General features: G+C 47.9%; 1 protein-coding gene and 1 long non-coding RNA gene across 2 annotated transcripts in view; one reads left to right on the plus strand and one right to left on the minus strand.

The window, feature by feature from the left end:
* Positions 1–569: 569 nt before the first annotated feature.
* On the minus strand, positions 570–8,818 carry LOC143689612 (uncharacterized). The gene is made up of 3 exons (XR_013178849.1): positions 8,600–8,818; positions 1,935–4,933; positions 570–659 (listed from the first exon to the last, which is right to left on the minus strand). It is a non-coding gene; the product is annotated as an uncharacterized LOC143689612 (long non-coding RNA).
* Positions 8,819–8,924: 106 nt separating this feature from the next.
* TBC1D22A (TBC1 domain family member 22A) overlaps positions 8,925–14,080 on the plus strand; it is a 493,060-nt gene continuing 487,904 nt past the window's right edge. Inside the window, exon 1 of the mRNA XM_077169200.1 lies at positions 8,925–9,131. Within this exon, the coding sequence (XP_077025315.1) occupies positions 9,070–9,131 (62 nt within the window). The 5' untranslated portion in view covers positions 8,925–9,069. The remainder of the gene's footprint in view (positions 9,132–14,080) is intronic.

Genomic DNA, 14,080 nt, shown 5'->3' on the forward strand with positions numbered 1-14,080 from the left:
GGAAAATGTGGGATTAGGACGTATGTGGGCGCTGGTGACTAAGGGGTGACCACAGTCCTGTGGGCTTGGAGCTTGCTCAGCCTGCAGTTCCCTCTTCCTCCTTCCAGTCGGGACTCTCATTTCTGCTCCTGGCTCTGCACTTGCCTCTGTATCCCGGGAGGAAGTGCTGGAGGCGGAACCTGGGTGGTTGGAGCCAGTGTCACGCTCCTTTCCCTGGCCTCGGTGGTGGTCAGAGGTGGGCGAGTGGATGGGAGGGACTGGCTGGGTGGGCTGGCCTCTCTCCTGGGTGGGAGGCTGAAAGCCTGGGTCCTGGGACCCAGCGAGCTGAGGCAACCACTGAAAACCGGTGCTGGACAGTGACTGCCCATCATCTGAATCTGGCAGGTCACTGAATCTCACAGGCGTGTGCCATTTAATTCTCTTTATTGTTTCAGCCAGAGTGAGTTAGAGATCTGCAATGGGAACCCAGAGGAGTCTGAATGTAAACAGCCATCGATCTTTGACAGGCACCCACCACCCCCGTCCAGGTACTAAAGCTATTCATATTTTACCTGGTTGTGCCTACTCTTGTGGCTTCAGGCATGCCCTGTTCCTGCACACTGCTGACCCCACGGCTCCTGACACCTACGTGCATGCTTGCAGATCCACACCAGGCCCCTCTGCTGGAAATGCTCCACTCAGCACATCCTCATGGGGGCCCAGGCCCTTCCTGCAAACTTGAGAATCATCACTGAACACACAACCCTGTCTTCATGGAGCTTAGATTCCAGCAGGGGAAGACAGACAATAAGAGTTCAACGTAATAAATATAGCAGGGGAAGGGATGAGCTACAGGGGGAAACAGAAGGCAGAGCAGTGTCAGGGGTGAGGGGTCTGGGGGTCAGGGGTGGCCAGGCTGGCCTCGTGAAAGTGATGACCCATGTGGCTCCCTGGGGGCAGGGGGTTCTAACGTGGGCCCCGGAGCAGGAGGCCTCAGGGTTGGGGTGGCGGAGGTGGCTTCCAGACAGAACCTTATAGGTCATTGCAAGAGCTTTTTCTTTTGCTCTGGGTGAAATGGGGCCTGTTTCAGTTTAGTAAAGCTGCCAGAATGCAATACATCAGACATGAATTGCCTTTTACAAAGGGGATTTATTAGGTTTACACATTAACAGTTCTAAGACCATGAAAATGTCCAAATTAAGGCATCCAGAGAAAGATACCTTGACTTTGAAGAAGGGTTGCTAGCATTTGGAAACTTCTGTCAGCTGAGAAGGCATGTGGCTGGCATCTCTGGTCCTTACTTCTGGTTTATTGCTTTCAGCTTCTGATGCCCGAGGCTTCCTGTCTAAGCATCTGTGATTCCTCACTTACTCTAGGGCAAACTTTGGATTTCATCTCTTAGCATCTCCAAACGTCAATGTCTCTTGGCTGCATCTCTCTGCTGTCTAAGTTCTCTCTTGTATTCTCTTGACGCAGGACTCCAGTAAAAGGATTAAGACTCACCTTGAAAATGTGGGGTCATATCTCACATCTAGTCAGAAGGTCCCACTCACAATTGGGTCCATGGAAAAACTTTAATCAAAAAGTCCCACTGAACAATAGTCCTGCCCCCACAAGATTGGATTAAAAGAGCATGGCTGTTCTGTGGTACATAACCGTTGCAAACCAGCACAGGGTCTTGCATGGTTTCAAGCCCTTCTCTAATTCCTACTCTTCCCTCATTCTCTTTTATAAATTTCACATCCCTTCAGAAGAATTTCTTGATACCCTTCTCTACTCTTCCCCTCTCACCTGCTTATAAATAAAGGGCCTTTTCTGGGTGTGATAGCTTGCAGCTGCTAGAATGCAATATACCAGAACAAGAACAGCTCTTATAAAGGGGAATTTAATAAGGTAAAAGTTTACAGTTCTAAGGAAGTGAAAATATCCAAATTAAGGCATCCAGGGAAAGGTACCTTAATTCAAGGAAGCCTGATGTGTCTGCAACACCTCTGTCAGTTGGGAAGGCACACTGGTCCCGTGCTCCTGGCTCTGTGTGCTTTCAGCCTCTGCTCCTGTGGGGGTTCCTCACTTTGCTTCTCTGGGGCTGGCTTTCATCTCTTGGCTTCCCTTGGCTCACTCCAGGCTCTGGCTTGCTTAACATCTCATGGCAACATCTGCTGGGCTCCAAGCATCTCCAAACATCTGTGTCTCTGTTTTCTACATGTTGGCATCTGTGTCAGCTCTGCTCTGAAGTTTCTGTTGGCTCAGTCTCTGTTGTTTCTGCACTTTCTCCAAAATGTTTCCTCTTTAAAGGATTCCCATAAATTAATCAAGACCACCTGGAATGGGTGGAGCCACATCTCCACCTACTCAAAGGTCACACATGCACACGTGGAGATTATCACATCTCCACGGGATAATCTAATCAAACTTCCAACCTACTATACTGAATAGGGATTAAAAGAAATGGCTGCTTCCACAAGATTGGGTCAGGATTAAAACATGGCTTTTCTGGGGTACACAATAGATTCGAATCCACACACTGGATTGCCTGACAGCTGTGCCTAACAGATGACACCCTATGCCAAACTGCACTTTTGCAGTGAGTGTGCCTTCCTGTATCCCTCCCCTCCTTTATCAACAAATTCCCATCACCCCTACCTCACACCTATGTTGGGTGATAGGGATTTGGATGGGGAAGTCATGCAGGCCTGTCCTGCCTCCTGGGCTTCTTTACAAGCAAGTCACCTGTGGTTGTCATACACTGCTATGGACTGAATCATGTCCCCCACAAAGACATTTCAAGGGCAAGGGAGAAAGGCAAGCAGGCTCAGAACACAGAAGTCCTTTATAGCAAGCTGCAGAACCAGATCTTTTCCCTAGAGGCCATGGGGAGCCCCAGGAGAGTTCTGAGCAGGGGAGTGCCAGGGTCAGACCTGTGCATTCAAGGATCTCTGGGGCCCCTGGGTGGAGGACAGGTGGGAGGAGGTGAGAATGGGTGCTGGGAGGCTGGGCAGCTGGCACTCAGGGCCACCTTGGGCTGGGCTTCCTCTCCTGGCGCCTGCTGGCTTCCTCTGGCCAGGACTGTCACTGATTTATAACTTCCCAATAGCCACCCCTTGCCCTATTCTCTGCAAACAGAGCCCTGATTTTGCACTGGGTGGAGATGCATTGACTTCCAGGAAAGTAGCCCCTCTCCTTGTCCTGGAGGGGAGATTCTAATTGGTCCGCACCAGCCGCCCATTCTCCCTAGAGATTGGTCCACCGTTCTGCATCTGACTTAGTTCTGGACAATGAGAGAGTCACTGGGGAGTTCCCTTCCTGAATAAAACATCCTTTCTCCTCTCCCTCCTGTCCCTCCCTTTTTGGATGGGACAGTGGTGTCAGCACGTAATGGAGCTGTGACACCATCTTGTGACCTTGAGGCAAAAAACCTGAGCTTGATGACCACTGTCTTGTCTGAGAGGAATGGATTTGGGGACTTTTCCATGGAGGAGGTTGACTTGATGCCCATGGGAACCACTCCAGGGAGGGGATGTGGGAGCAGGACAGGACCTCCTTGACCCTCAATCCCGTTAGAGAGTGTGGCCCTGGGACGAGGCCAGAGGGCTGGGTGTTGGCACCTCCACAGCTCCATGGAGCTGCCCCTCCACCCTGTTCCCCCAGGGCCCAGCCATGCGCGGGCAGCAGCCAACGCTGCCAGTGGCCCAGGACAGCAGTGCCCCAGTCCCGAGGGGGTTCTGGGGTGCATCACAGCACCCGGACAGAGCATTTGAGCAGCTCAATCAACACAGTGGCCGCTGGCCTCCGGGCTTTTTATGTCAGGAAATAGAGTCCTACTTGTTAAACAGCTACTAGTTTAATTTAAACACTTGGAGCGCTTGCTCAGAGGATAGCACTGGGCCTTGGGGGAACAGGGTGTCGGGGCAGTCAGCCTACGTGGAGCTGGTTGGAAGGAGAATCACAGCTCAGGCAGGGGGTACCAGCCAGACTGCGAGGTTGCGGTGCCTGCCTTCAGGATGCAGGCTACACCCTAAATGGTGCCGATCCCCTAAAAGTAGAATATGCGGGCATTGGAACCAGGAGGTGGATGTAGGAGTGACCCCGCTTCCCGTCACTCTCAGAGGAATTTGTGCTTTCTGTTCTTGCAACTCTGGGCTCCTTTAGAGGTCCCAATTCCCAAACTGGGCATGCTTCCAGAAAGGGATTCATGAAAAGTCCCTTTGAACCTTGAGTTATGGCTGCCGCTGTCTCACTTCAGGCTCCTCGTGCCTAGAGATTTGCAGGCAAGGCCAGGGGTCACCCGGTCCTCAGGAGGTGGGGACACCATTACATAATGGGGGCGAGGAGGAATCAGTTTGGCGCCTGAACCCCTGGGGTATCTCTCAGTACTCTCCTGCCCAATTCTGATGGTGAATGGACAGGGACAGCCACCACGGCCTGAGAAGACCATGTGACCAGGGGCTCAGAAGGTAGCCACTCCACCAGGTAAGCCACGTAGCACATTCTATCAGGTCAGCCATCTAGAACAGCAGAGGGGCTAACGGAGGTGAAGGGGAATCTACAATGGGTAATAGTGGCGGGACATGATGGGTGTCTCTTGCGGCTCTAAAATGACTTCAGCTGTGGAAGCTGTAGTTTGTACCCTTAACCTTCCTCTATTAAATTTCCTCAGTATAGGAGATCGACCAGAATCCTGGAGATATTCTTCCCAGGAGGGGTGAATTTATATGAAGCAAGTGGTTCTGAGAGGTGCAAAGGGTGGACTATAGGAGACGCTGTGGCGTGCTGTCTGGAATTCTCACTTAGGACCAAAGTTCTCTCAAGGATTGCTGGGATTGATATGACTCCTTATGAGGGTTCACCCACAAGGCATCTCTGGGAGCTGCCCTCAGCCAAAGGACATTTACTTTTCCAAGTTTATGCCTCTCTGGCCCACATCCAATGACTGTTGTATGCAGCTGTCCAAAGCCTGCAGAGAACATATCTCAATTAGGAACATCTCTTGGAGGGCTATTCCTTGGGTTGCCTCATGGTAGCTTCGTTACAGTACAACGCCTCCCCTCCAAAAAACACTTGCACGCAAAGACCCACCTTGTAATCTGTTTCCTAGGAAACCCAGCATACAGCACAAATCTAGCCATACTGAAATGCTTACTGTTACCCAGCAGTCCAGTTTTCCCTCGTCTTCTTACAACAATAGTTACAAGATTCACAGATCTGACAAGTCATCCCTGCGTCCCCCAAGCCTCTCAGGGAGACACGTTCACCTACTGTTCCATTATTTATATTTGCTTTTTCCAATAAAAGTTCGAAGCAGCTCAGCACTTAGGACAGAGCAAGAGCTCAGTAACTATATTTTAATATATTAACATTTCAGACACAAAAAGTCATAAAGAAGAATATAACAAAATCCTCTACTGCCTTAAGAAATAAAATATAAAGTTGCTATTGAACTCCCGGGGGAACCCCTCCCTAATCTCAGCCCCCACCGGTGTCCAGAGGCCACCATTCTTCTGATTTTAGCTTTTAATATATATATATTTTTTTTGCAAAAAGATTGATGTTGTGTGTATTCATATCAAACTTCTTTTAACTCAGTATTTTCTGTGTGAAATTTCATTTATGTTGATATATTTAACACTAATTTATTCATTTTCACTACCTTATAGTATTGTTGGAAAAGGACATGTAATTTATCAACTTTCTTATACATGATATTTTAATTGCTTTTTCCCACCACTAGAAACAATGTTGCAGTGGACATTTCTGTACATTTCCCTTTGCACACATAGGCAAATTTCCCTATGGTAGCCAGCAAGAGTGGAATTGCTAGTTGTAGGGTAAATGCATCTTAATTGCTGGAGATTGTTTTGTCTAACGGTATTGAAGCAGTTTGCACTCTCACCAGTACTGCATGAGGGTGCTGCAGTGCTTGTGAATTCACATTCTCACCCATTTGGGTATTAACAGACTTATCAATTTGTTAAATGTGAAACAGTACATCTTTTTTTTTTTAGTGCAACGAAGTCATGTTTATTGGCTTATTGCTGAGGGAGACAGTACACCAGGGGAACTGTGGGGTGTCTCACCAAACAAAGGAAAAAAAGAAATAGAGCTAGTGTAGGGTTGGGGGAAAAGTAGATTTAAGGGAAATTTAAACGAGGCAATATTTTTTATTTTTATTAACACTTGTTTCCCCTATTATTTATTTATTTTTAATCCATATGCTTTACTTGTCCATCGATAAGGTAGACAAAAGGAGCATCAGACACAAGGCTCTCACAGCCACACAGTCACACTGCGGCAGCCATATCATCATATAATTATCTTCAAGAAACATTGTGAGGTAGTGTTTTGATAGGCTCAGTACACATCTTTGGCTTTAACTTGCATTTGCCTAGTTTTGAGCAAATGTTTGTTTATCTTATGTTTATTATTCAATAATTATTTGTGTATAAGTGGATAAAAATGTTCCACTCATTCATCATCTCTGGGATTTGGGTCCTGTCTTGATTCCTGCAGAGATCCTGTTCCTAGACTCTGCATCTGCACTGCTTTGGCTTTCAGTCCTGGTCTTATATACCAGACTCTACTTTTATATCCCATGTCTATTGTGACTCCCTGGCATGAATCCCTTCCTGGGATTGTCTTTGTGATTATTTTGTGCATCCCACTGACCTATTCCTGACCACCAGCTTTTCTGTGACTTTGTCTGTCCCGTCCTTACCTGTCTACCACTGTGTTTGTGGACTAATATGTTTTGTAGTGCAGCACTTGGCAGAGACCTGGCATCCACTTGCTGATAGAAGTATGCCTCAAATCCAGTGTGTCCATAGAAGCATGCCTCAAATCCAGTGTGTCCAGGAGAAGTCATAAACATGTGCTCTAAATAGGCTGTCTAAATAGGCTGTCCTTGCTTTCATGCTACTGGTGGTTATTTTTTGATCAGCCCGTTTTGAAGGCTTCAAGTCCATCTTAGTCTCAGCCCTCATTCTTTCTTTAGGGAGCAACCAAATCTAAGGTGTTAGAATTATATCCAACTGACTATTGCTCTCAATTTGTCCTTTGTAAAATCTTTCACAAGTTTTCCTCCCTTCCCATCTTTGTCACCTCACTTACTGATTCCTGTAATAAGCCAGATCGAGCTGGGGTGAAACCTCAATCCCAGTGCTATATCTGTAATCCCTTGAAGCTATTAGGAGAGGATCTCTGGGGAGTCTTAAGGACTGTGTCAGGAGATCCCTAGGGCATTCCTGAGCTCCACAAGGAGAGGATCCCAGGAGTTATTGAGGCTGTCAGGAAGGAGTCCCTAAGGATCCAGTGGGTCTATATCAGGATCCCTGTAGTGGTTTAAGGACGGGATCTCACAACAGTTCCTAAGTCTATGTAGCAAAGGAAACCTAAGGATCGACTAAGGGTGTGTCCAGAGGGATCACTAGGTATCCACTGCGATCGCCCCAAGGAGGAGATCTGTGGAGAGTTCCTATGGCTGTGACAAAAGGGGATCCCGAGCAGTGCGATGGTGGCTCAGCTGGCAGAATTCTTGCCAGCCATGCTGGAGACCCGGGTTGGATTCCCGGTGCCTGCCCATTTAAAAAAAAAAAGGGAATCTCTGAGAGTTCTCTATTGTTGCCATTTACTTTAACATTTACTGTGTCAGGGGCTGAGATTGTTGCTGAAGGTACAGACTAGAATGAGACCATAGGTTCCACCACACAGTAAGAACAAGTTAAGGGTGTACTCAGATATAATCAAAACGTAGATAAATATTGGCAGGGTAAGTACAAGTTACTGTGGAAAGCCTTGCTCTTCCAAGACAGGTACTGAAACTCAACATTGTGAGAACTGAGAAAGCCGCCAACTCTACTGTCTTTAGTGAGGGAACAGTTGGCTACGATTGAGATAATGCATACAGGGTACCTAGCAAATATTTTGTACATAGCAAGTACTAAATTGATGTTACTTATCAAAAAATGGAAGAGGCCCTGACGAATTTTAATCAAATTTTTGTTTAAAAAAAGTACTGGCAATGGTGTGACAAAGGGCTACCAAAAGTTATACTGAAGCTTCAGTCTGAAATGCCCTTCCTGACTCCTCAGCCTCTCCTCTGGGGCAGCACTGGCCAATAAAAATAAATCACACAGGTAGTTTCAAACTTTCCCTGAGCAGCAGTAGAAAAAATAAAACGTCACATGTAAAATTAACCTAAAAAACATACTTTATTGAATCCAACACATCAAAAATATTACGATTTAAAGTGCAATTAATATAAACGTTATTGGTATTTCATTTTTTAAATACACGGTCTTTGAAACTCTGTATTTTACACGTACAGCACGTGTCAATTAGGATTAGCCTCGTTTCCAGCCATGTGTGACCACTGGCTCTCGGAGTATGGAGCCCACGCAGCAAAGGAATTCTTCAGCTGAAGCCTGGTCCAACGTCCACTCACCTCCCATCCCCTCTAATACGCCCCACATCATATGGTGATGCCTGTTACCTACTGCACTGCAACTATTTCATACAGTTAGTATTTACTCATCTCCTGCGATACAGCAGCCTCAAACGCCCCCATGTGTAGCCCTGCCCAAAGGGACGCCTTCCCGTTTCCGTGTAGCCCTGTCCTGGTTCGTACCTGTGTCTCGCTGCTTTTGGGACTAGGGCCGGCTAGCAGCAGAGAAACCACGCTTTAGAGATCAAGGCTGTGCGCCGGCGAAGCGTCCGTGTTGGGCAGGTGGGCGAGGGCGAGGGCGACCTCGGGAACACCGGGCCTTGATGTAGCAGCAGCGGAGCCAGAAGGCCAGCCGGATGCCCGAGAAGACCTAACCTACGTAACCCCAACCTCCATCACTGCGCGACCGATTCGCAGGCGAGCCGCCGTCGCCCTCTGATGCCGTCGTTACATCACGCGTCGCCAGGGTCAGGGGCGGGACTTCCGGGCGCTCAGAGAACAACTTCCGGACAGAGGCGGAAGAGCCCCTTGGCTCTACGCTCGGGTGCCCCGGGGCTTCTGCGGGGCCACCCAGGGTCAGGAAAGGGCCGCTTGGGGCGGGCCAGCCTCACTCAGGGTGTCCGGGTCGCGAGTCTGAGGGATGAGGAGGGGCCATGGCCAGCGACGGGGCCAGGAAGCAGTTCTGGAAGCGCAGCAACAGCAAGGTCCCGGGCAGGTGGGTGTGACGGGGAGCGCCAGGTCGGGGTCAGGGGTCAGAGTTCAGAGGTTGGTGCGTCGGCCTGGTGGTCGGCGGGTGGAGTCGGGGTCTCGGAATCTTAATCTGAGCTCTGCAGAGACATATCCGGGCCTGAAGGGTGTTGGGGGAGCTGGGGGCTGGAGCCTGAGGTATGGGAGGTGACAGTGGCTCTAGGTGGGAGCAAGGCTTGAAAGGAGGAGGAATTGCTGCCGGTAGTTTTTTTTTCTCTGGGACGGGCAGCTCTTCTCCTGCGAAACTGCTTGGTTCCCTTGGGGAAACTGAAAGGCACTGATTCCCGCTGTGGTATGAAGAGTTTTGGTGGAATCAGGAAACTGGCCTGGGACAAGGTTACGCCTGCTGGGAGCTCGGTTTTTGCAGGCGGTGTGGTAGTTTTTGACCCACTCAATTAATCTCCTTGTCCTAAGTGGGCTTTAGCTTTTGCCTGGAGTTCCCATGTTCCCCCTTTCTGGCCTCAGAACCAAGTCATATCGTGTCACCAACAGGAAGCGAATTAAAAAAATATTAAAAAAAAACTGTGTGCAGTGTGCTGCGTACACCCTGGAAACTGTACAGCTCCAAAGTCCTCCTCTGGATGGGTGTTGGTGGCTTGGCACCTGAGCCAGGGTCCAGGCCGGGGCCCTAGGGGACGAAGAGACTTGTATGCTGAAAATGCCTAGGGAAAAATCAGCCCTTGGTAAAAACAGATCAGAGACAAGCAGACTTCAAGAATTCTGAACAGTTTGTTCTGTCCTGAAACTAAAAGTCTGTGATACTGAATATTAAGAATTGTGACATTCAAATGAGCTCCAAATAGAATGGTCTGTGCTTCTGTGTTGCATAATGACACTATTGAGTGATAGAGTTGTAAATTTTGGAATTCACTATATCCAATCAGTAAAGCTTTATTTTCATAGTGGTTGGGAAGTTAGCAGGAGTGAGTGCCTGGCTACACTGACACAGTGACTTTATTAGTTAAATAGAAGATGCTGTTTTTTTCCATGTGGTTGTGATTGATTGAAGGAACAGTAACAGCTTTCATCAAAACCATTGTCCATATCCAGGATGAGGTGAAAATTCTGGAATGGTGGAGAATAAGAGGTCCTGATATTGATGGGGATAAATTCCGTAGAACTTAGAGCCCAGGGAAGGAATTTGAAGGAGTTACATGGACGAACAGCTTTTGTGCATTGCTTTCAGGATGATGTTGGTGCTTTTGTTCCCCCTCAGTTTATAAAAAGCTGTCCTGAATCTGATAACTAATTCCTTAACGACCAAGAGGTAAGAATGAGAACTCCTGTGTGGAGTTACAACAATGAATAAAACTTTCAATTGATGGCTTGTCTCTCTAATTTGTCCTCAGCTTTTTTCTGAGATCCTGCATTGCCAACAGCAGGTTTTCCCTTTGCCTTTTGATTTGGATGCTCTCTTGTGTCTTAGGCACTTTTAATAGTAACTCTCATCTTATAGTTCAGAATTGGAGTTTAATCTTGTCTAACTGTGGTGGCTGTGTTTGAAGAGGGCAGGGCAAAGACGAGGGTCTGGCCCACCCAGAGAGAGGCTTGCATGGCTACTGGGCTCATCCCTCCTATGGTCTTGGCCTCTGGCAGTGCTGTTATTTATCACAGGTTGAAACTCAGTTCCCCGAAGGAGTGCAAAGGTGTGCCATTCTTCCTATCAGATGACCTTTCCCCTGTGCTCCCTAGCACATGTTTCTTCTTCCCAAGCACTGCTGTTAGAGATCTTAGCCAGGTTCCTATGGCTTTGCTAACTCTTTCAGTGGTTCCCACGATTGTTTTACTGTTTTTCTGAATGCAGACCTAAGCACAGAGGAACTCAAAGGAGGAAGGACATACCCACCACAGAATACAGAATCAGCACTTAAACTGTGAAGAGGCTTTTTTTTTTTTTTCATAGGCAGGCACTGGGAATTGAACCCAGCTCTCTGGTATGGCAGGCGAGAACTCTGCCACTGCGCCACCATCGCCCGCCTTGAAGGGATTTTTTATATCACACAATCTTTAGTAATTTCTTGTGATAGTAATGGCTGAGATGCATTAAACACTTATCATTTGCCAGGCACTGTTCTTGATGCTTTACGAGTATTATGTCCATCTGGTGTGTTACAGTTTGCAAAAACAGTCCTTCAAGAAACACAGGCAGGCTTAAAACTCCTTGGTTGTTTTCCCTGAAATGCCTTGTGAGAAGTTTTTCAGTGGGATGTCTAAGGCCCTTGTAGCCTGACCCCTGCTCAATTCTTTAACCATATCTCCCACCCCACCTTGCTCACTCAACTTTATGCTCAGCAAAACGCACTTGGTGTACCATGCTATCTCATTCCTCTGTCCCTTTCATGCGATTGTAGCTGGCCAGATGTTCCTTTCCTCTCCTTTGCCTGACTTAGCTTTTTCACTTTTCGGAATTTACCTCTGGGATGCCTCCTTATAAAACCTTACTTGCTTTTTTTGGTAGCCTTTATTAAAGTACCCTTTTTATGCATCAAATTCATTGTTGGTCATTCTTGTTTTCTTTTCTTGACAGTGAGCTCTGCAAGTTTAGGGGAGGTGTCTTACTCATCTCTGCATTATTAGTATTGATAAGTGGTACTTAATCCAGACTCCCTCCCAGGTGAGCTCAGGTAATGAGTGATTTGATCAAGGTCACACATGTGAAGGGGAACAGTCCTGCTGGTAGACCCCACCGCTCTGTGTATGCTTTCGTCCTTAGGTTGTTGGTAGTTTGGCTGATGCTTTCTTACATATTTCTCTTCTGGATGGGCCAGGTCATGTGGTGTAGTGGAAAGAACCCTGTCTGGGAGTTGGGTAGTTTGGATGAGTTCCTCTTTCTGTTCATTCTCTGTGTGGCCCTTACTGTGCTACATTCCCCTGGTGCAGTTTTCTTCTTCATGTGTAACTTGAAGGAGTTGTGTTAGATCTAAGTGGCTGTGTTCTACAGGAATAGATTGGTTTGTTTGAGCCAGTTATGTAAGAATGAGAAGGACCTCTTGGACCAGTTTTGAGTTTTTGATAATTTATTCATTCAAGAAATATTTATTTAACCCACACTAGGTGCCAGGAATGGTTCTAAGTGCTAGAGATATATTAGTGAACAAAACAGACCCAAATCTATGCTTTCACAGAACTTACAATACTGTGGGAGAGACAGAGGATAAATAACGTAATTAGGCAAAACAGGGAGTATTTTAGAAGGTGATGACTACAATAAAAAATAAAGCAGGAAGGGGACTAGACATTTGGGGGGCAGGTACAGTGGGGAGAGTCTCATGTTGCTTAGGTGGCCAGGGAACCCCTCACAGAGAAGGTGACCTTTGAGTAAAGATTTGCAAGAGGTGAGGGTACAAGCCAGGTAGGTAGCTGGGAGAAGAGTGGTCTAGGCAGAGGGGAGAGCAAGTGCAGAGGCCCTGACTGGGGAGTGAGGGTGTGTGTTTGAGGAGGAGGGCAAGGAGGCCAGGTTGACATTAGCTGAATGAGCAGGAGAGAGAGAGAGTCATGGGGCTTGGAGTGAGAGAGGGCCTGGGGCAGGGCCTTGTACTCATGGTGTAGGAAGACTTGGGCTTTTACTCTGAGTGAAGTGGGCACCCTTTGCAGCATTTGGAGCAGATTGGTGACATGGGCTGAGCTACTTTGTCTGCTCTATCGAATATATTGAAGGAGTGAGGAAGGGCAAGGGCAGAAGCAGGGAGATCAGCCAGGAGGCTATTGCACAAATCCTGGTGAGAGATGGTGGTGGCTTGGCCCAGGGCAGAAGCAAGTGGGTGGTGAGAAACAGTTGGATCTTTGGTGCTGTAGTTAGATGATAAGAATCAGAGGAGGTTCTGTCTCTGACTACCTGGGGCCTGCTCTTTTTTGGGCCATTGACTCACTTGGCTCTTAAAGGGCTGTTGATTTCTGTAGTTGCAGTTGAAACTCTCGCCATATTTGATTTTAAATGCCAAGACAGAATTACAGCCCACTGGCTCTGAGAACATAGCAACCTTTCAGCATGGGTCTGATGTTTGCTATTTTAGCACAGCTCTGCCTGGCTGTGAGTGTTGTGCTGACAGAAGGATTTGCAGGCTGCTGGGGTATGTGAAGTATGACACTGTGAGTGGGATGGCTACAGGAAAGGCCCAAATTGAATATGGCAAGGATGTGGGTGCTTGGGATAAAGCTGGAGCAGAAGACAGTTCACAGAGTCATGGTTCTGACAGCTTTCAGCATGCAGCTGTCAAAGCCATGAGGAGTCTGAGTAAATGAGACATACAACTCCAGAGGCAATGGGCTGCAGCCATCAGTCATCAGCCAAAGGAGAGGAGTTGTTGGAGGGGGGACGATGAAGTTTGTTTGGAAAGTACTTGTGAGCACCCGCGATAGACACAACTGTGCTGGAGGATGAGCAGCATAGACCTGGTCCTCAGAGGAGAGTGGGGTGGGGGAGACCAGACACACAGCCAGGGAGATGCCATCCGACTGAAATGCCCTGCAGGGAACTGTCAGGATATGCTAATGGAGGAGCAGTGTCTCATTTCGACAGAGCGGTCATGTGTTCCTTAGGGTGATACTGCTGTAGCTTGAGACCTGCCTGGAGATGGAGTTGCCATGCTATGCAGCGATGCAGGGTGGGGGTGTCAGAGCATCCCTTGCATGATGGCCTTGGAGGAGGAAGCAAGGAGGGGAGCATTGAGAATGAGGTTCTGCAGGTGAACAGGGCCAGGGTATAGGGTATCAGAGACCATGGACAATTTGAGTCTGGGTCCCAGGAGTTGTGAGAAATCACTGACAGCTGCTTAAGAAGGGAGGGACATGATGTGACCAACCTGTCATCTTCCTGGAGGGTGGGCAGAGAGGAAGGGGGGAATCTGAGGACACATGATGGAAGTTGAAGACTGGGGTGGTGGCTGTGAGATGGAAAGGCGTGGGTGAGTTCAGGGG

Source organism: Tamandua tetradactyla, chromosome 7 (genome assembly GCF_023851605.1).
Source record: "Tamandua tetradactyla isolate mTamTet1 chromosome 7, mTamTet1.pri, whole genome shotgun sequence".
Lineage (NCBI taxonomy): Eukaryota > Metazoa > Chordata > Mammalia > Pilosa > Myrmecophagidae > Tamandua > Tamandua tetradactyla.